Source organism: Dendrobium catenatum, unplaced genomic scaffold (assembly GCF_001605985.2).
Source record: "Dendrobium catenatum unplaced genomic scaffold, ASM160598v2 fragScaff_scaffold_1271, whole genome shotgun sequence".
Lineage (NCBI taxonomy): Eukaryota > Viridiplantae > Streptophyta > Magnoliopsida > Asparagales > Orchidaceae > Dendrobium > Dendrobium catenatum.
The window spans coordinates 1,087,444-1,110,373 of NW_021319733.1; the positions used below are offsets into that span (position 1 = coordinate 1,087,444).

At 39.0% G+C, this 22,930-nt stretch overlaps 1 protein-coding gene across 1 annotated transcript in view; it reads left to right on the plus strand.

Annotated features, from left to right (window-relative positions):
* Positions 1-15,883, plus strand: part of LOC110100837 (ATP-dependent DNA helicase Q-like SIM) — a 35,388-nt gene extending 19,505 nt beyond the window's left edge. The window contains exons 6-8 of the mRNA XM_028699385.1: positions 10,166-10,496; positions 15,024-15,217; positions 15,785-15,883. Of these exons, the coding sequence (XP_028555218.1) occupies positions 10,166-10,496; positions 15,024-15,217; positions 15,785-15,883 (624 nt within the window). The remainder of the gene's footprint in view (positions 1-10,165; positions 10,497-15,023; positions 15,218-15,784) is intronic.
* The last annotated feature ends 7,047 nt before the right edge of the window (positions 15,884-22,930 follow it).

Here is a 22,930-nt window from a genome sequence, read left to right on the forward strand (position 1 = left end):
CACTTCAGTAGTAGTGCTCTAGTGTCCTCCTCAGTCCGTGCTCATATCAAAAGAAATTAAAAAAAGTACATGTACTGAATTGCCCTTGGGTCTTGTATCAAAATAACACCGAAACACAACCTAGGGTAAAAGCGGGGGAGAATTGGCAAAACTTAATTAAAAATACAGTCGTTAATTTGAAAGATCTCCTGAAATTGCACATATAAAGTGATCCAGGGGAGGCAGGAAATTGGCAGGCGGGCCGTGGTGAGCGCCAAAAGCGAGACACCTAGTTAAATCTGAAGCGTACGTTGGCCCTCGGACTACTAAAAGTGATAGGAGTCTGAGAGACGGCTCGTCTGATCGTTGGCCGCAATCATCATCTTCGTGTGCTACCTACTACATTGGGAGAGGAAGAGGCTGGACGAAATATTATGCAGTTCGGGTGATGTAGCCTGACGTTCATGAGCGCCATGGAGCGTTCCATGTAAGAATCGTTTGGATCGTATGTCAGGAGGATTCTCGGCGCCAATTCTTTGTTTTCGAATAATATTGTATCGCGTGAACTCATATACTCCCTCTTAGTGGGGAAATACCTAGCGTATGATGCTATGAAACCTCGATGGATGGACAGATAAGAGATTAGACTAATTACACACAAGTAAACTATAACACCATGTTGCATTATTTGTATCTATCCTTCCAAGTTTAAATGGCGGAGTTAGAAACATGTTTTTGGGAACAAGAATAATTTGAAGCAGTTTTGGAACAGAATTATACCTTTGGAAACTCACACGCATTTGCAAATGAACCTCAATCATGGACAGCTTTGTATTCAAACGAAGCAAAGCCCTTTTGACCATTCTTCTAAGCTATATGCTTTTAGTGGCGGTTTTGGGTACATTTTTTTTCACTTTAGAGAAGAAGGGAATAACAATGAATGGGGCAGAAACTTGCCGGTCCCCTTCTTGGTCTAAATAAATAAGACGAAAAAATGTTTGTAGGGCTAGGTTAGAGTTTTAGTATGTTATGTGAGTAGTAGACTGATTGGTTTTTGGGACAAAACCCTGAAAGAGGTTTTTTACTTTGGAAAATCCTGGCGGGCTCTTTCTCAATCTTCTTCCCCTCGCTCCTATGGAAATCCTTGCGAGCTCTTTCCAGCCTTCGTCTTGGCTTCTAACCTCTTTCGTCTATCCCGCAAGTGCCATTCCATTGTACCTTCTTCTCTAAGTTGAAGCAACTTATAGGGTGTCTTGTAAGTGTCATTTGAGTCATTTGCAAGTGTTCAAAGTTGTTTGTAGAGTCCTTTTATAATATGAAAATGGTGTTTTAGTTTATTTGTCTAATTAGTCTAACTTTTTTGTGAGTTGCTTGTAATCTTTTATTCTCTAGAAAGAGTTTGTTTTTTTGTGATAAAAAAAATTGTGGTCCCTCTTCCAAATTTTTGATTGCATCATGAAGTCAGGCTATCGCCAGATTCGGATGAGTTAAGGAAGATGTGCAGAAGACGGCCTTCAGGACTCATGAGGGCCACTACGAATTTCTGGTGATGCCTTTTGGCCTCACAACGCCCTGCCACATTCAGGCCTTGATGAACAGGATCTTCAAGCCACCACCTCCGCGGTTTGTGTTGGTATTTTTTGATGACATACTAATTTATAGGCAGGACTGAGGAGGAACACCTAGAGCACGCTGAGAGTGGGTGTTGGGTGTGCTGAGGGAGCATCAAGCTGAAGGCCAACTTCAAGAAGTGTGACTTTCGCTCAGGCACGGGTGGAGTACCTGGGGCAAGTGAATATCCAGGAGGGAGTGGCTGCAGATCAGTCAAGATAGAGGCACTGCTGGCATGGCCTCAACCCAAGACCTTGAAGGGGCTCAGAGGATTCTTGGATTGACATGCTACTACAGGAGGTTCGTGATGGGATACAGCATCCATAGCGTGCCATTGACAGAGCAGTTTGATGAAAGGACAACTTTTTATGGGGAGAAGTCAGCTTCAGAGGCTTTTGAGAAGCTGAAGAAGGCCATGACGACAGTGCCAGTGCTTGCTCTGCCGGACTTCAACCAGGTGTTTGTGGTGGAAGACAGATGCTTCAGGCTATGGATTGGGAGCAATGTTTGACAGAACCACAGACCCATAGCTTACTTCAGTCAAGTACTTGTCCCGGGCTAGGTTGAAGTCTGTCTACGAAAGGGAGCTGATGACTATTGTATTGGCCATCAGAAGTGGACCTTACTTTTGGGCAACACTTTATGTCAGGAATGATCAGAGGAAACTGAAGTACTTGCTAGAGCACGGATGGTGACTAAGAGCACTTCAGCGGTGACTTTCAAAATTGCTGGGGTAATGACTTTTGAAATTCAGTACAGACCAGGGCGGGGAAAACAAAAGCTTGCTGATGCCTTTGTCCAGATGTTGGGTGAACTACCAGACAATGGTGTGTCTGTTCCTTTGATGTAAGATTGGGCGGCAATTCAAAGTAGAGAGTTCGAAAGATGAGGGGTTGGAAAGATCAGGGTTGATTTATTAAGGGAAGGTGATAGCCACCAGGGTACTCAGTAGAGGGGGACAATTGCTGTATCAAGGCAGGTTCGTGATGCCCAGGACTTCATCCACATCCCAAAACATACTCAAGAATTCTCATGGGAGCGGCGGTTGGTGGGGTATTTCTGGGGTGCAGAAGACCTATAGGAGGAGTGCTGCTTGACTTAATTGAAGGGAATGCATAGAGATGTAGAGGAGATGGTGGCCAGATGTGAGATTTGTCAGAGGAACAAATACATGGCTATGTCACCAGGGGGCTATCAACAGTTGGCTTACCAGGACGAGTGTGGGAGGAAATATCCATGGACTTTCAAGATGGCTGCCCTTCTCAGGAAGGCTTCACAGTGATCCTGGTGGTGGTGGATAGATTGAGCAGTATGCTCATTTTAATTCCCCTCCGACATCCTTACACCGCCAGTAAACAGTGGCTTCAGCTTGCATCAGAGAGGTTGTCAGGTTGCATGGGGGTACCAGAGGCAATAGTGTCCGATAGAGACAAGGTGTTCCTCAGTCACTTTTTGAGGGAGCTGTTTTAGGACAAGGAACAATTGGAAGAGAGAGGCACCGCTTATCACCCACGACAGATGGCCGAAGGACGAGGGTAGTTAACAGGAGCCCTGAAAACCTACTTGAGGATGTTTATTGTGTCCGGGAGACACCGTAAGCGTTTGGGCCAATGCTATCCTGGCAGATATATCTGTCGGGTTACAATTGACAACCGAATCATAAACTCTTTTCACTCAGCTTCACAGATGACGCCATTCAAGTGTACTGATACGGAAGGGAATCCTCCCCACACTTGGTGCATTTGTGGAGTAGCAGCACTCCTAGTGTCGTCAGTAGAAGAGTACTTAGAGGAGAGAGCATCGAGTAACTTGAAGAGCTAGAAGGAGGCCATCTACATGAGAGCACAACAAATTATGAAAGAAGGCAAGCGGATGGAGCAATAGGATAGACATACAGTTTTGCAGCAGGGAGAGGGTGTTTCTAAAGCCTCCGACCATATAACAAAAGCAGTTGGCTAAACAGGAGGAAATGAAAGCTGGCTCCAAGGTAACCTTTGGGCCATATGAAGTGTTGGAGGAAGATTGGGTCAGTAGTCACTACAGATTGAAACTACCCACGATCGACACTATACTATCAGTTTTTTCAGCGTGCACAATTGAGAAAAGGCCATTGGGGAGTAGCACCCGAATTTTGAAGCTACCAGCAACCCTGAAATGAGGACTTTAGAGGTGATTTTTAAGAACCTTGGAGCTAAAGGGGAGGGTGCGCAGCTGGAAATAAATCAAACTAAGGAGCTGGTTGATTCCATGGACAGAACTCCTGACTACGAGGCCAAGTGGGAACCATGCAATGAGAAGACGAAACACCGCAGTTTTCCTGATTTTCACCTTGGAGACATGGGGATCTCGTTTGGGAGGGCAGTAATTGTGACGCCGGCCCAGGAGGGGGCCGCGCTGGAACATCCAACCTGGCCGTCCGGGTCTTCTCGCGACGAAACAGAAAGCACGCGGGGCGAACCGAGTGGAGGGAGGCAAGCCGACGGGGGCCAGGGAAGATTTTGGAGTGGCAAATTTGAAGTGGGGGGGTGTTTAGACATTTTGTAAAACTCCTTTATGGTTAATTAGGAGGTTAGGAGGAAAGGGGGGATCCATCTTGAATTTGAATTAGTTTTGGGAGATCTAGGGTTTGTGTTCTTGGGCTCTTGGCGTTGTCGGAGATTGTGGAGAGTTTTTCCTTCCTCTCGAATTGAAGGAAAGTTGTATCTTGCAAGTGCTTTTCATCCTTTATTGAAATAAAAGCGTTTGCATCGTTTTTCTACGATTCTCCCTACGTTTTTTTGGAGTTTTGCTGTTTTTCTGCTGTGGACAGCAATATTCGCTTGGATCTACTTTGGTTTTGGTGAGAAACACTTGGAAATCCAAGTGTTTCCTATCAGACTCATCAATCAGCCTAATGGCGCTTTATACTGATTTAGATCCTAAACTTGTGCTCTGATACCACTTTTGTCACGACCTGGCCCGGTTAGCTCGTGCAGACGAGGTGGGAACGGAATCAAACATTCAGAACAATACAATTTTCTTAAATCATGCTTTTAATAAATCTAAAGACTTCACAATTCACTAAAAGCGTCTCTAAAATTTTTTCAAGCATATATTTAACACTTCAAGTCATAACAAAAGAGAATTTATTTATACAAGGTGGTTACAAAACTAAACAATTCATGCCAAAATCACCCAAAAGGGAATTTAACTATAACCAAGAAAACATCAAAAGAACCTGTCAACTCTGGTACACGACGACTGTAGGTGAACCTTGGGTTGTCAGCCATTTCTTACAGCTGGTTCTCCTGAAAAGTATCCTAACACGAGGGAGTAAGCTAACGCTCAATAGAGTCTGTCAACTGGTACACGACGACCTTTAATTAACCAAATGAGCATATTTATCAAATAAAGTATGTATTTATTTTAAGGTAAAAATAGGATAATTTCTTTAGCATAAACTATAGTTTGACACAATCCCTTTCTTCCATAAAATTGGAATTAAATGAAAATTTCGGTTTTGCTCAAAAATCAAATTTTGGAAACCTAATATTGCACTAATATCATTCCAATTTGCATGCAAAAATATTCCTCTTTCCTATATATAAGTTTAGGGCATTAAAATTTCGGATTTATTCATAAAAAATTTAGGAAAATTATTTTTTTTTCAAAAATTCAATTTCTTCTAATTAGAGAGCTCCCATAACCCTCTGGAACAAATTTTGTGAACATGCAAGCTTAGAAAGGTAAAATTAGGAAAAGTCCTAATTTGGAAAACCTAAAAATAAATAACCAAAAAATCATTTTTTTTTCCTAAACTTGCTTCTAACCATCTGTTATAACATTCTCAAATAAAAATCTCATGTAAAAACAAAAACTCTAATTTGGAACCTAGATTTTCTTTAAACAAACTTCAATTTTAAGGCTTAGAAATGTAGTCATAACCAAGCCCTAATGTTTTCTAAAGAAAACTTAAATAAAATCCAACCCTAAAATTTTGGTTCAAGAAAATCTCAAGAAAAGAACAAGGTTTTTCAAATTTAACTTACCTCTTATCTTCTCCAAGTCTTTCTCTAACTTTTTCCTAAAGGATCTCGCCGGAAAAGTTTGCCGACCGCCAGCTCTCACGCGTCGACCGCCAGCTCTCCTTCTCTCCCGTCCACTCTCCTCTCTCACGGCCGAAAGAAAACTCAAGGGACCAAAATATTTTGGTCCCTAGGAGTTGTTTTGTCTATAAGAGGGAGAGAGATCACTAAATGACGCATGTACCCTTACTAATAAAAATTTACTTAAGAGCTCATGAGGGCAAAATGGGTACAAAGGGTAAAAGTTTACTTAAACAATCTTCGGCGATTTTTAATTCTCAAACCGCGTGAAATTTGATATAAGTTCTTTATACCATTTCGATCAAAATTTCGTGTCGAATTTAATAAAATTTATTTCGTCGAATTTCGACGACTTTGAAATTTTGCCTAAGTTCGTCACGGCGCATCGAAATGCGTGCGACGATTCGAACTACAAATTTCGGGTTTTACACTCTTTCAGTGGTATTATAGAACACGTAAGGGGGGATTTTGAAGGAGTTGCTTGTGCAAAATGGCCCTCTGTAAATGGTATTATGGATGTATGATTTTTTCATGAACTTGTATTTGATCAAGTGGATGACTGAATCATGGCTGATGCAGTGCGCTCGTGTATTTTGGGCAACTTGGCCATTTGCTATAACACATTATTTGCACTTTCTCTATTGACCTGAGCTTTTTGTAGAATTGATCGATGGTTTTCCAGAGAGCAAACAATGAGAAACTCGTGTTCTGATACAGCATTTGCAATATCTTGCGGATGCAACATGAGTGGCGATGGCAATGTATCTTGTGTAGGCAGTGGCTATGTTTGGTTATTTTACGTCGAACTGCTGGCATCATTCTTTAGATTTAGACTCAAAAGTGATATCACTGATGGGTCACAAAATTTTAACTAATAAAGAACATGAAAAGTTGTGGAAATGGACAAAGGATATGACACAGGGTTGTTAAGAGGATAGGATGACAATCATCATTGTACAGTCATGATCGTTTGGGTCAAGCTAATCAAATTATATTACAAATATTTGATAGTTTTAACAACCATAAAAATTCTCTCTTCACGGCTTTGCCAGCCCATCTTTTATGGATGATAAAATTGAAAATTTGAATTTATTCCTTTATTTCCTCCTTTCTTTATTTGCAGCAGAATTTGTAACCACTATGTGGCTGGTATATGATAGAAAACAGCCACCAAAATAAAGAAAACTTGCAGGAAATCAGAGAAAAACAGCAATAATGAGCAGCTTTTGATGAAAAACTGTAGGAAAATCCAAAAAACAACAATTGATATGCACTACTAGTTGAAAAGAAACAATTTGATACAATGAATCTTCAATTCAAGAGGAAGATTCCACTCTCCAAATCCCTAGCCCAAGCTTAGAGCCCCAAAAGCAAACATAAGAGATCTTAAATTTCAGCCTTAGCCAAAAGGAGAATACTTAAAGCATAATACAATTCTTTAATGCTTAATCCTTAAACAACCCTCCACATTTGAATTTTTTCCCCTAAACCTAAGCTCCCATCAATGCTTGCATTAATTCTTGGGCCCCACCCATGTGCTTCCCTCTCTTCCCATTTCAGTCCCTCCTTAGGGCCCGCCTCTTGTAGCAAACCGGTCTAGTTAGGACCGGTTCAGGTTGTGCCCTAAATATATACTCCATATAACCAATCAATTAGATTTTTGGTTTGATGTTGAGCTTAACTAATAAATGCTTGAGCCTGATGAATCAATCATTTAAAAATTTTCTATTTTGTTGATGATGATGATGTTCCTGATAATGAAAGCTTCATGAAAATGTTATGGGTTTTACATGATTGATGTCATGGTGAGTTTGAGGCAATCAAGGAAATTAAGGCTGGTGCAGCACCTTCAATGGTAAGCATGAACTTAATGTTTTTCTTGATTAGGTATTTTAAGTCAAAGGCTTATTTGATTTGCCTTCCAATATTGATCAAATAGTGCATTTAGTTTGTTAAGATTAATTTGGTAGGCATAGCTAAACGATTTTGGGTATAAGTCCTAGAGAGCCAAATTATTGTTTATCATAAATTTATAGAAGTTGTGCGTCAAATCTATCGTATTCAAGATAATTAAACTCTTAATGACTACTTTAATCACCATTAATAAATTAAAATCTAGAAATGACCTTCAAGAAGAAATGAGTTGGAACATTCATGTTTGTGATTAAGCATTGTTTTGAAGTTAATATTAAACTATGACTTTTAAACCTAGGCTTATTGATGAAGGCATGAAGCTAATCACAAAGCCCTAGTTGTGGACCGGTGAATGCATCCTTCCAATATAAGCACTTCTAGTTAGTTTTCCACGCCCAGGACATGACCATTTAAATCTAGTACTCGATTATAAAATATATAATCCATTGGGCATGACAAAATTTCTCCAACAATTGTCTTGATTTATTGCTTGAGAACTTGGATAGTTGCCAAATTATAAATATGCTTTGCTCATAGCTAAAATAGCAAGAATATTTATTTAAAACAATTTCTTGGTGTTAAGCTTGATAATAAAATTCATAGATAGCGAAATTATCTGGCCATCAGTTACATGATTTGCCACAGTTTTTTTTTTTACTAAGATTTAAGGGGTTACGAGAACCGTTGGAGGACATGTTTGCTTCTTAAGAATGAGATGGAGGTTATTGGACAAAAAAGCTTGAAGGAAATCATGTGAAGATGATTGTAATGAAAGAAGAATTTTTTTTTTTTTTTGGTGTTGCTTAGTTGTGTTTAGTGAAGGTATTATGGTTGATGGTAAGAAGACTTCAATTATGTGATTCATCTAGGAAGCTATGACCAAGGCAAGAAAGAAATAATAAGAGATTTAGGGAGATAAGAAGCTTCTTATAAAGAAAATTTTGAAATTATAGATGAAAAATGATATCTTTGGCTACATTAACATTTTTATGCTGTTGCATGCTATTTGAATATGAAATTTCATTATAATAAAGACTTTCACATGGATAAGAAGGCCAAGATTGGTGTATATGCATGTATGGATAGACTTATCCCTGAAGTTGATTGTCTTAACATTAATAATCACCTTGAATATTTCCATTTTAAGAATAAAATGTTCGAATTTAGAGTAACTCATTCATGCAACATGACATGCTCTCTTGATAAATTTGAATTCACTTAGAATTTTATGTTGAAAAGAATACATCCTACTTTAATATTGATTAATCATTTCTTCTTCATTCTATTCTAGAATATTGGTGCTCCCAATTTGGAGATGACTCGGTTAAACTCAAAACATTTACACTGAAGGTTCTTCGTCTTGTTCAACTTATGCATGTAAACATAATTGGAGCACGTTCAATCAAGCGTATATGAAGAGAATGAATCAATTGGCTGTAGGATGAATGAAAAAGTTGGTTTATATTTTGTTTGATGAAAAATTGAAAGATATATACCTCAAGTTATAGGGACAGAATTTTTTGTGTTGGAATGATTTTTTGGTTATTGAAAATGTACTATTCTATGATGATGCTTAAAATAATGAATGATTTAAAGTTGAAGATGAAGGAACTACCTTTAATGACGATGAGAATGAAGATATCAATGCTCACATTGAAAGAACTACTAAATTGAGTGTAGCTTCGATATCACAATCATATAAAGAAATAAACGAAATGGGGTTAGAGCTTAAAAAATTTTAAAAGTAGTTTAATTATAATTTTTTACTTAGTTATGTTATTAATTTGTTCTTTTATTTTAAATTATATTAATTCCATTGTTAATTAATCTAAGAGTAATAAGAAAACTGTGGTGATTGGTAAAGATTTTGAAGATGCCTATGACCTAAATTTGGTGGATGATAGAATTATTATATTTGATGCCTCTTCTGATGATAAGGAAAGTGAACATGAGGCCTTGTGTTTCCTAATTCTCTTAACATATTTAAATTTTACAGGAGTGCTTATTTTGAATATTTTCAAAAATTTCTTTTATTTAAACATTTCTGATTGAAACTTACAATTTATGTCTTTATGATAATCAATTAAGTAAATATATCAATGATTTATTTCATATTTATGAATTATTTTTAATTTTAAAGTTTTTTTTCAAGGCATAAGCTCTTGGGAGCTCGAGGCTTATAGCTCACCTCGTTAAGGGAAGATGTCTTAGTTCTCGATTTCGTTTATTAAACCTTGTTTTTGGCATTAAAGTTAGATAGATAGTGTTGTCTAATAATTACTATGGTCTGTGCCGAGGAAGAATATCACCTCCCTAAAATACCATTTTTTTCCTTGAAGGAGCTCATCCATGTTGTGGTAGATTCTTTGGACCTTTTTGTGTTCGTCATAAGATTTTAACCTTTGTTCCAATAAACTTGACCATTATTCTTTGTTTCAAAAGCTTATTTGTCTTACTTCATTGCAGCAGTAGTACAAAGGGGAGGTATTACAATTGCAATATTTGCAACTTCAGGTTTAAAATCGTTTTTGTGTGCTATGATTTTTTTATTACGTTTCTATGTTACTGCTAAACAGGTGAAACATAGCAGGACATCCTGTACTTCGTCATATGATGAGGACTTTCGTGATCTAGTTAATATTTATACCATATCAAAGGTGAATAATAGTAAAGGGAAGAACAAATCCTCTAATATTGGGGAGTATAACAGTAATTGCTCCAGTTATTCTTTGGATGTCTCTTCTGACAAAGACGGCACTTCAGAATCAGACAGTTATAGCAGTGATGACACTCATTCTTGTGCAAGTTCATCAGATGAAAATTATGCTCGTCCATGGGCAGATCAGTTAACAGTTGATTATCTTGAAGATGAGTTTGACACACCTTACAATGTGGATGATTTGGATGGTAAAATTATCTTACCTATGCTTTATCCTTGGTGATGCTTTGAATTGCTTCTAATATTAACCTAATTATTGCTCAAAATTTTCTTTAAGCCACAACCTAAGTTCATTGCCAATTATTTAAATATTGTAGTAACAAAAATTCAACTTCTCACTTTGTCTAGAAAAATTAGAAATGGTCCTGCTTTTTTTGGAATTGTTTGGAGAGTTTTACTTCACTTTGAAGTGGTGGAACTGAAATACACTGTAGAATTGAAGAACATGCTCGACTCCTAGGTTGCTCTCTTTTACTGTTTGAAGGAATTGGACATGTACTCTGCATTCCTACATGTAATTCTTTGTTAGTTTTCCCATTGATTTTAACTTTTGCTTTGTTTTATTTAATGGCAAACTTCTTATTTTTCTTATAGATGCATGGGCTTGGTTTGTTCTTCTGTTTGATTTATTTGATTTACTGATTCTATTTTAATATTACTCATTCTCTTCATATGTTTTCTTCCTATATATTTTTTTATTTTGCTTACATAAGATGCATCTATGTGAGCTATTTTCTCCCTGAAATATGGATATCTTTTCATTTGGGTAAGTGTTGCAGCTCCAATGTAAATTGTAGGAAGAATGTGAAATGTCAAAAGATGTTCTCTGTAGTGTTTCTTTGCTTTACATTTTTCTCTTTGGAGCGAATGTAAGTGCGATGCTACTTTGCCTTGCACACTGTTTGAGCTTATGTTATCTTGCCCATTGCTAAATGCTTGAACTCAAACAAGTACAATTAAAAGCTCCTTTGACATATTTAGTACATTTGTATACTGGGAATAAATTTAATATTCACACACTGTAGTCATTGTTTGGATGAATTTTTGTAAACAAGTTTTATTACCAATAAGTGAAAGGATTTGATATAAAAACAATTACAAAGAACCATCAACAGAAAAATAATGAAACACAAAATATTTGAGGAATAAATCCTCAATCAGATCAAACTAGCTTATACAAGTCTAAAATACCAGTTATGAGGTAAATTGTTGCATCTGTGAATCTATTAATGTTGGGGGAATGAAGAAATTTTTCTTCTGATTATTGGCTTTTGTATAAAACAATATTTGAAACTTCGTATCCATTAAACTTGGGAAGCTTTTGATATAATCTTGAGACTAATGAGAGCCTGAATTAACATCAACATGTACTTCAGAATGTTCTATTTAATTTGAGTAGGTTCCAGATTAGAAAGTTCAATCTAAGGGGGCCTAGATTGGGGGAACATCATCCAAAATGTTATTCTATTTAATTTGATCATTTGTATTTATCTCATTTGTACGTGAAAAGGTTGGACCTAACTCCATTGACATATATGATTAGAGAGAGTTGTCTTAGATGGTTTTGTCGCCTTTCGAAGACCCTGTTCGGAGAGTAGATGTGTTAGATCCGTCCTAGGTTAAGAAAGGTAGTGCTAAATTTAAAAAGACTTGGTTAGGAAGTATTAAAAATGATATTTTTTTTTTTGGTTTGAAATGAGAATTTGACTCTTAATATAACACAATGGAAAAAATGGATTCATATAGCTGACCCCACGTAGTGGGATAAAGGCTTTTTTGTTGTTGTTGTTGCATTTGTATTTATCTTATTTGAACATTGCATACCCACATAATGATAATTAAATTTTTTTTGAACATTAGGGCCCCTAGAGGATGCCTTTCTTAAACCATGATGAGCCTTAAAACAATAAATATAATCATGGACAAAGATTTTGCAAGACTAGTAATAGGAGGGGAAGACCTCAAATTCTACATTTGACTTTATTTCAAGAAGAACTCTATTTATATGCTTTTTGAAAAGTTTGGTGGTAGAAGTGTCCTCTTGTATTTGTTTGCCAAAAATTAAACCAAGTGAGTATAAATTGTAGATTGATTGATGAAGTGGACATGAAGATGAGAGAAAAGCACTCATATTGAGGTACTAGGAGGGTCCTCAGAAGTGTAAAGATATGGAGATCATATTAACATGCACATTAGAAGACCTTTCACATAGTGATCTATGAGAAAAAAAACTCTAAAATGTTATCCTTATAAAGATAGTTTGACCGGCACATGATGGTAGTCAAGAAATTCAGCCAAGAATTTACCAATAAAATGTAGATTAGACGTGAATATGCTAATAACTTCAAACTAGGGCAGCAAAAGACAAATTTACCAACTAAAGTGAATGAAAATTGTAAGCCAGATAAAAAATCTTTGTTAAAAAAAAAAAGAAAAGAAAAAAGAAAGCGGGTTTACAATGAAAGATAGTGGGTGATTTGTGTTGAGAAGTATCTAAGCCTTATTAATAGAATAAAGGAAATATAATGTAAGGATCTAGATGCATAGAACCCTTCTCAACAGCTTCTACAAATGATGCGTGTGAATAATTGGCTTGGCAAGAGGAGCAATAAAGATATGATTAAGAAAAGTGGGCAAATGTGATGAATTGATGCAGCTGCGTGAACAAAAAATGATAAGGAATGGCCAATTGAACCGATATTATAAGCCACAACAGGATTTAGGTAAGCTGAAACCACGAGGAAGGGAATGGACACCGCCATGTGAGAATAGTCGTAAAGAGTACCCTTGATGACAGACATTACACAGGGAGTGGGCAAGTTCGATTTACCAATACTTGAAAACTAGGCATTTAGGAAGAATCACAAGGTAAATCCTTGACATCGACCCACCATATAATGAAAGTGAAGATGAAATTCATGAAGCGAAGGAGTGAAAGTAAGAGATTGGGTGTTACAGAAGCCTTCTGTGGTATTGGGAAAGGTAGGATCATGATGCATGATAAGAAGTTGAGCATATGATTGGATTGTGATGTGTAATTAGGGGCACCATCGAGTGGGGGTGACTCAAAGCTTATCAGAGTGCACATAAGTTGTGTTTCTCATGAGCGTAGGTTGGGGATGCTTGCAAGTTATGGATGCATATAAGAATTCATGTTAGTAGTGCAAAATATCATGTTCCATGGCGCATGGTGTGGTGGCACACCCCATGAGTCATTTTTATGGTGAGGCACTGGGTGATAAAATAGCACGTGTATATGTGTTATGCATGGATAATAATGCATAAAACATCCACTCTATAATTGCACTATTTTGATTTCTATAATTTATAAAATTAATACTAGTATTATTTATTAGTTTTATTTTGGTATAATTTGTGTTTATTAGGACATCTTGAGCGTCGATTGTACATGTGAGACACACTGTTAGCTTAGATGACGACGAACGAGGTTAACCTTAATTGGTGAAGTGTCGACCTTCATGCTTTCAACTTTAGTGTTAGTATGCAAGCTATTCTCCCGCTTGGCTTGGACTCCAAATGTTAATGTACCCCGGGATCTCTTCACGCTCTCAATTTGGACAGCAGAGATTGACAACATATAGAGGTCGGCATTCTCGATTTTGGCTGACGTCAATGCTCTTGGCTTCAACTTTGACGCACGAAGGCTTTGATGTTTTTGGCTTACATGAAGATGTTGCTCTTGCTTTCCTACACTTAAAAATCATATTGGTTTCTGATCCTAAATTTTAAAGGTTTTTGTTTACATAAATTTTTTAATCTAATTTTAAGTTTCATAAATATTCATATATTTTTAACTGAAAATTTATCTATTTTTTTAATAATTTTTCCCTGTGTAAAATAGTGCAAGTTTCATCGTGTGCTATGTTTAGGTAAATCGTAGTTGTATGATTATAATACTCAGTTAATAAGCTATCAACTCAGCGCCAAGCAGCATGAAGAAATACATTATTATTTGGATGAATGAGCCAAGCTAAATTTGGGTTGTAAGTTTTGCTCGAAGTTTGAAGATCACTCAAAAATCATATTGACTTTGAAGATCTTAGTCAATGATCCAACTGGCACCCGAAGTTTGCCACATATTGAACTTTGAATTGAGGAATCTTAGATCAGATTGAAATTTATATGATTTATATTGTAATGCATATGATTTTTCATAGTAGAATTGACTAAGAATTTGTTGTCAGAGATAAAAAATTAAGTGAGATAGGATTGATTTTTTGATTGAATCAAGCTTGAATTGAAGTTAATGGCTTGTTTAGCTTGAATTGAGATCAAATGCTTTTGATCCAGGGTTGGATTGGTTCTAGATTGGATCATTAATTTCTTCTAACTTCACTAATTTCAAGAGGCAATATACGTAATAGGCACTGCATGAATGCGATTGTTTGTTTGAAGGTCTTCGGTCAAATCCATGCATAGTGCATTTATATGAATTTGAGCTTTCAAATATTTTCGGTTTGAAATAAATGAGGGTTAGATAACATGAAATCTGGTTCGCTTAAATATTGAGACAATATATATATATATTTTTTTTCTTGTAAAATTTTAAATTTGTTATTTCTGTACAGTTCACTTGCGTGTTCTTTTCATTTTGTCTTGTTTTAATATGTAGACAGCGCAAGCATGTTGATATTTTGCAGTTTTTCTGATTAATTACTTTATCTGAACTGTTACTTTTATGCTTGCATTTGCAGTATCATGTGCCGAGTTACTTGAAAGAAGTCCACATAAGCATATGGAGCATTTTGAGGCAACACAGGCACCTGTTACCCTTGAACCCCTAGGACAGGGTCCTACGATTATATATGTTCCTACCAGGAATGAAACAATAAAATTAGCCGACTTTTTCTGCAGATCTGGTGTTAGGGCTGCTGCATATCACGCGAAGGTGTTTCTTCTTTATGACATGCAGAATATCAGTCCAGTACCATTTCTAGATAATATCTTGAATGCATTATGGCATGTTTTCTAGGATTGTATATGCTTTCTATTGTTTGAGAGTACTTCTGCTATGTTTACCACACAGTTCCTTTTTGGACTCCTCATTTGGAGTAAATGTGGTCTTTTACATTACAGATTTTCCGATTAAAAAAATTAAAAATTGATGTAGTAACTTTTCATGGTGTATGTCATCCTCTATTTTTTTAATCATCATCGTATAGTGGATTTATTCTTTTCATGAAAATGAGAAGTTTCAGTATGGTTCTGTGACAATTATATCTCCCGTTCATGCTGGTTGATTAGTTTATCTTATGTACTGTTTCACATTCTATTGTTTCTTTCTCCGTTAATCATTTAGATATTAAAGTGATTTGTTTTGTGCTGACTTAGTACCACATATTTAGTTAAAATATTCAATGTTTTGTTCGTTGTTGATAAAATATTTTCTAAGCATCAGTGAATAATGTTAATTCAGCGTTGTTACATGTTAAGTAAATAGTGCAATTTTTTGCAGCTTCCTAAAGCCCATCTAAGGCGCGTCCATGAAGGCTTCCTTCAAAACCTAATAGAGGTATTTCTTAGATATTTAACAGAGCAATGCTATACTCCTTAGACAATGTTTCACATAGATAATTTTCATGTCACTGCCCATTTGTCAGTTGGTATTATACATCTTATATTTATGTGACAAATTTTATTTTCTTTGACTTGATATCCATTAAGTAGTTTGTTTATACTGGATATAGTTCCAGGAAGAAAACATTTTCCAGTTTGGTTCACTTGTTAACAATTCAGTATACTCAAATCTATTCTAGACAATGTCAACTGATTTTTAGAATAAACCACCTTTTTCTTCTCTTAAGTAGCTAATAGTTTTACTTTAAATAATACATTAGCTGCATATCAAATATTTAAGAAGATTTGCATTTTTGTCAAATCGCATTTGAGCTATCATATAATTGGATAGAAACTTATAGGTTTCTCTAGCGAGATAAATATTACTCTTTTTGCGTAATGTTGTCTTTCAAAGATTTCTTTTCTTTGTTGAGGGTTCCGGATGGTCTTGTTACATTGCTAATTTTCTGAACCCCAAAAGTTTTAGTGGATAATGCTTACTATGTCTATTTGTTGATTCCGAGCTGTTTTAATGTTTGTTTAAAGCTTTCTTTAATTTCATTAGTTCCAATGCCGCTTCATTATATGCCTATCTCCAAATCCAAGAACAATTAATCTAGCTGGTAAGATTAAAGTATTTTTGAAATTATAAGTTAGAAGGGCCATCTCATTCAGGTCTACTTTCAAACAGTTGCACTTAGGTATGCCACGTTGGCATAGCTTTATATGAAGGTCCATATGCGCCATCTCACAAAGATCCACTTCTGTCAAAAAGAGTTTGCTTGGAGTTACCATATTACAAGAACTGCAGCCTTCTGTGAATGTCCCTTTTCACCGCCATCAACAATTCCATTGAGGGTCAAGTACCAAATGTATGCTTACTTAAACACACCCCATATTCTTTGGGCTCGCCATGTTCTCTTTCTTCTAAATCAATCCCCTGAACTCTTCTTCCTTGCTCTCTCTCTCTCTCTCTCTCTCTCTCTCTCTCTCTCTCCCTCTCTCTCACGCACACACATCATGGGGTTGGGGTTTGGTCCATGCCTGATGGGTAAAAGACAACCCAATCGCAACGTCTAGAAACACTGACCATGCAAGTTTTTTTTGGAGCGCTGGAATTCCTAGCACTTCTTGTAAACACCCTTATACGAGAGAGACGTTAGGTGGCTATTGAATGTGATGCAGGATTAAGTATGATTTAAATGAATGCGATAAGAACTTGCACGTTTTGAATAAGAGCAATAAGAATTTAAAATGTTAGCCAATAAACGATAATATAAAACAAGAGAGAAGTTGCTCTGCTTAGGTCAATCACATGCTAAAAGCTAGGATCATCAAAGCAATTTAGAATTTCAACCGATGCAAATTAAGTAGATTTTCAATAGAATCCCTAGGTTAACAATGAGATTAGAAAGCATAGAAAAGCAAAACTCAAATTTTACATTTACTAAGCATTGATAGATAGCTTTGCACGACTCCTTGTATTTGAATCACAACCTACAAAAAAAGAAGATTAGGAGAAAATTGAATAGTAGGAAAAGTTCACCCTTGTCGCGGGACTGAGGTGATTTGCCACTGAACGTTGGCAAGTTGCTCTTCGATTGCTTTAGATAAGGTGAAGATGATGCGATCCAAGTACTCATCAACGGAAATGTCTATTTCCAGGTTGACGTTGAAGAAAGTCGACCGGAGGATGTCGATGAATCCTTGCTCGTTGTAGACGAAGCCGGAGTCAAGACCGGGATCGGCCATACATTGATTCCGTAGGGTTGAAGTGTTGGAGACGACGTCCTTCGCTTCCCTTAAAGATTTCCCTTGAGGGAAAGAAGTTTCTCTCAAGGATTCAAGTGGAGAAGAAGGGTGATAGGTGGTTGGCCAAAGGAGTGATTTGGAAAGAAAATAGGTTCAGATTTTAGTGGAGGGAGGATGGAGAGAAACTAAGAAATTATTTTCCAAGTTACTCCTTTAACTTGGAAAGGATTTAAGGATGATTTGGAAAGGGGTGGGGGCGGGTAAGAGAGAGGGAGAGGCTTTGAATTATTTCCAAGAGAGGGGCTTGAAGTTTAGAAATTAATTCAATAGGGCACCATGAGGGGGCCGGCGGCATAGGGAGGGAATTTGGGGAGATTAAGCAAGGTTTATTACTTTCTTAAATAGGATTATCAAATTAGGACATATGATTTAATTCCAATCCAATTCAAATTAAATTTGGATTTGATTTTAGAAACTTTCCTAAAATATAATTCTATTTTAGGAAACGTTTCAAATTCAAATTTGACTTTGAATGATTGAAATTGTAACCTTCCAAAAGAGAAAATATAGAATAGGAAAGTAATAATGAGGGAATTGTAAATTTGGAAACAAGGGGAAAGGGAGGCTGAGGAAAGAGGGAGAACGAAATATAGAATTCAGAGAACTTTCTCTTTACTGTTCCATTGCCTGTTCTTCCCCTTGGCTAAGGTTGTTTGCAGGTTGTGCGAAGAGAAGACGTCAGTTGGTATCAGAGCACACACACCTGGGCCGGCGTCAATGGCGGAATCTAGCCGACGAGCTGCTTCCGACGATGATCGAAGCTTAGACGCATTGTGGGCGTTGCAAACCACAATCTCCAATCAACTCACTGCCCTCGCTGCCGATGTTAAGCAACTGGCGATAGAGGTCCGAAGAGATCGTCCGACCCGAGAAGCAGTTGATCCAAATGCACTGCGCGGCCCCCGGGAGCTCAATGTAGGAAGGATGACTGGCAGAGTCGAGTGACCGGAGCAAAGGAACCTTGCGACGGGATTCCATTTCTCTGATTCTGACGACGAGCCCCGGGCTCATAGAGAAACGTCCCCACCGCAGACGGTTAACAAATCCGACTCGGATGAAGATGGTGAACTTGATTATCCATGTCCTGTTCGGCGAGGTAGGTACCGCCAACAACGCCCTCACCAGGAATTCAGAGTTAAGCTCGATATTCCTTTCTTCGAAGGCCGATTGCACATTGAGGATTACCTCGATTGGGAGCGTTCCGTTGAGACTTTTTTTGATTACATGGACATTAGTCCTGAAAAGCAAGTGAAATATGTCGCGTGCAGACTGAAAGGAGGAGCCGGAGCGTGGTGGATGCAAGTCATGCAAAATAGGCGGCGGGAAGGAAAAGGGGACGTCCGCAGCTGGGCCAGGTTGAAACAGATGATGAGGTCTCATTTTCTTCCAACGGATTATGAACAGCTCCTCTATGTCCGGTATCAACATTGTACATAGAATCATAGATCTGTCAGTGAGTACACTGAAGAGTTTATCGCCTCAGTGCTCGCAATAACCTCCATGAATCGGAAACACAGCTTGTTGCTCGGTATATCGGAGGATTGAGAGAAGCCATACAGGATAAACTCGAGCTCAATTCCGTGTGGACACTATCTCAAGCTGTCAATTTCAGTCTCAAGGCGGAACTTCAGTTGAATCGACCTTCCCGTAGCTCGAGCTACCGTAAGCCAGGAGTAGAGTATTCCTCCGAACAAAGACCGAGCATCCAGAATACGAAGAATACTCCAATGCCAACAACAGCGGGTGCGAACACCGGTTATGCAAATGACCAGAAGTTCCCACATAGGCCCAAACCATCGGGCAAGGAGAATCCATATGTCAAGCCATCTACATTGAAATGTTTTCGATGTTTTCAAGTTGGCCACAAATCCAATGAGTGTCCCACCCGTCCTCAAGTGCAACTTATTGAAGGAGAAGGCGATGATGAAATTGTAGAAATTGCTGGCGATGACGATCAAGAGGCAGAGGATGTGATAGCGGATGAGGGCGACCCTGTTATGTGTGTGCTGGAACGATTGCTCTTAGCTCCAAGAATGCCTAATGCGTCACAGCGCAACGCCATTTTTCGTACTCGCTGCACCGTCAACGGTAAAGTCTGTGACCTGCTCGTGGATAACGGATGCACTGAGAACATCGTCTCGCGTGCTCTCGTTCAAGCCCTACAATTGAGGACAACTAAAAACCCACACCCTTATAAAATCAGTTGGGTAAAGAAGGGAATCGAAGTGTTAGTAACGGACATGTGTAGACTTACCTTCTCCATCGGTAAGAGCTACAATTGCGAAGTTCTTTGCGACGTCCTTGAAATGGACGTCTGCCACATTATCCTGGGCAGGCCGTGGCAATATGATAGCGGAGTCGTCTATGATGGACGCCTTAATACCTATTCGCTTGACTGGAAAGGCAGGAAGATAAGACTGTTGCCAAACAGTAGTTCAACTGACAACTCATACAGCAAAGGCAAGGCCACATTGCACCTGGTTACCGGCAATATCTTACTAGCACAACGAGCTAAAACCGAGCTTTATGCTCTAGTTGTAACAGACGCAATACCACGGTTAGAGGAGAATCAGCTTCCCGAAGCTGTTACGTCTGTACTTAAGCAGTTTGAAGATTTACTTCCCACGGATCTTCCCTCAGGACTACCTCAGGTTCGCAGCATACAGCACCAGATCGATTTCGTTCCCGGTGCCAACTTGCCCAATCTTCCGCATTACAAAATGAGTCCGAAGGAACACGAAATCCTCCAAGAGATGGTCCAAGAGCTGTTAGACAAACAGCTCATACAACCGAGCTTGAGTCCATGTGCCGTTCCCGCATTGCTTGTTCCAAAGAAAGACAATAAATGGCGGATGTGTATAGACAGTAGAGCCATCAACAGAATCACGACTAAGTTCCGTTTTCCGGTACCGCGTCTGGAGGAACTGCTGGACAAATTAGCGGGCGCAAGCTACTTCTCCAAATTGGATCTCCGGAGCGGATATCATCAAATTCGGATACGACCAGGTGATGAATGGAAGACAGCCTTCAAAACAAGTTCAGGGCTGTACGAATGGCGCGTGATGCCGTTCGGTCTTTGCAACGCTCCGGCGACGTTCATGCGAATGATGAACGAGGTATTGAAACACTACCTTAATAAATTTTGCGTTGTTTATTTCGACGACATATTGATTTACAGCAAATCACTGGAAGAACATCTACAACACCTCACTACAATTTTACAAGCTCTACGAGAGAATCAGTTATTCCTCAATGCTGCCAAATGCGAGTTTGCATCCACTCGGGTGTACTTCTTGGGGTTCATTGTATCGGCCAAAGGTGTGGAGGCAGATCCGAGAAAAGTCGAAGCCATTGCCAATTGGCCTCAACCACGATCACTTTTTGATGTCCGTAGCTTTCATGGTTTAGCCAATTTTTACCGCCGATTCATCCGTGGTTTCAGTATTTTAATGGCTCCTCTCACGGATTGTTTGAAGCACAAGCAGTTTTCATGGGATGAGCATAAGCAGCGCAGCTGGGAATCGATCAAACAGGCCCTCACGACAGCCCCTGTTCTTGCCTTGCCCAACTTCGAGCTACCATTCCATGTGGATTCGGATGCTTCCGCAATTGGAATCGGCGCTGTGCTATCCCAGTCCGACAAACCTATTGAGTACTTCAGTGAAAAATTGAGCCCAGCTCGACAACGGTGGACCGTTTACGAGCAAGAATTATATGCCGTAGTTCGAGCTCTCAAACATTGGGAGCACTATCTGCTACACCGGGATTTTGTACTTTGCAGCGATCATCGAGCTCTCCAATTCATCAATACGCAGAAGACTATCAATCGGATGCACGCACGATGGGTGCTTTTTCTCCAAAAGTTTACATTCGTCCTCAAGCACAAGTCCGGTCAACAAAACCGGGTTGCTGATGCTCTCAGCCGCCGGACAGCGTTGTTGACACAACTACAAACTGAAATTACTGGGTTAGAGTCTTTACAGGAATTATATCCTACTGACCCTGACTTTGCAAGCACTTGGGCGGCTTGCTCGGAAGGAGGCACACATGGTGACTTCTCTATTCGTCACGGTTATTTGTTCAAACATAATACACTTTGCATTCCTGCGTCGTCGTGGCGACATCAATTAATTTTGGAAGCTCATTGTGGAGGGTTAGCAGCCCATTTGGGTCGTGACAAAACTCTAAGCCAGCTTCAAAGCCGTTTCTTTTGGCCAAAACTACATCGCGACGTATGTCGTTTGGTCGAGCGGTGTCCAGTATGCCAGGAATACAAAGGGACTCAGCATAATACCGGGCTCTATACCCCTCTACCCGTTCCGCAATCCATTTGGGAAGATATCAGCATCGACTTTGTCCTCGGCCTTCCAAGAACCAAAAGAGGATGTGATTCAATCATGGTGATCGTTGATAGATTTTCCAAGATGGCACACTTTGTGGCATGTAAGAAGACCCTCGACGCCGTTCACGTTGCTCGCTTGTTCTTCCACGAAGTCGTCCGCCTACACGGATTACCTCGGAGCATAACGTCCGATCGTGACGTCAAATTTATCAGCCACTTCTGGCGAGAACTGTGGAAGCGCCTCAACACCGCCATTAACCTCAGCTCTGCGTATCATCCGCAATCCGATGGTCAGACGGAGGTTGTAAACCGAACACTGGGCAATATGTTACGTTGTTTGGTACAGGGGCACCCAAAACAGTGTGAAGAATTCTTGGGACAGGCAGAATTCGCTTATAACTCAATGCCCAACCGGTCTACCAGAAAGTGCCCGTTTCAAATTGTCTACACCAAGAGCCCAAACCATATTTTCGACATTGCTGTGTTACCAAAGTGCTCGGACAAAACAGCCACCCAGTTGTCGGAACAGTATCAAGAGGTAATCACTGAGGTTCGAAATAAATTACTTGACTCAAACGCTGGTTACAAAGCAGCAGTCGACATTCACCGCCGTCAACAGATTTTTGAACCTGGAGACCTAGTCATGGTTCGAATGCGCAAAGAGCGCTTTCCCACTGGCACATACTCTAAACTTAGCCCTCGTAAGCTGGGACCAGTCCCCATTCTTCGTCGTATCAACGACAATGCCTACACTGTCGAACTACCTCCCCACATTCATACGTCGGCAACGTTCAACGTCGCCGACATTACTGCGTACCACCCGCCGGATGACGCTACTGTTCATGTGGACACTGACAATTTGGGAGAAGGAGGGACCTGATGCGGTGCCTT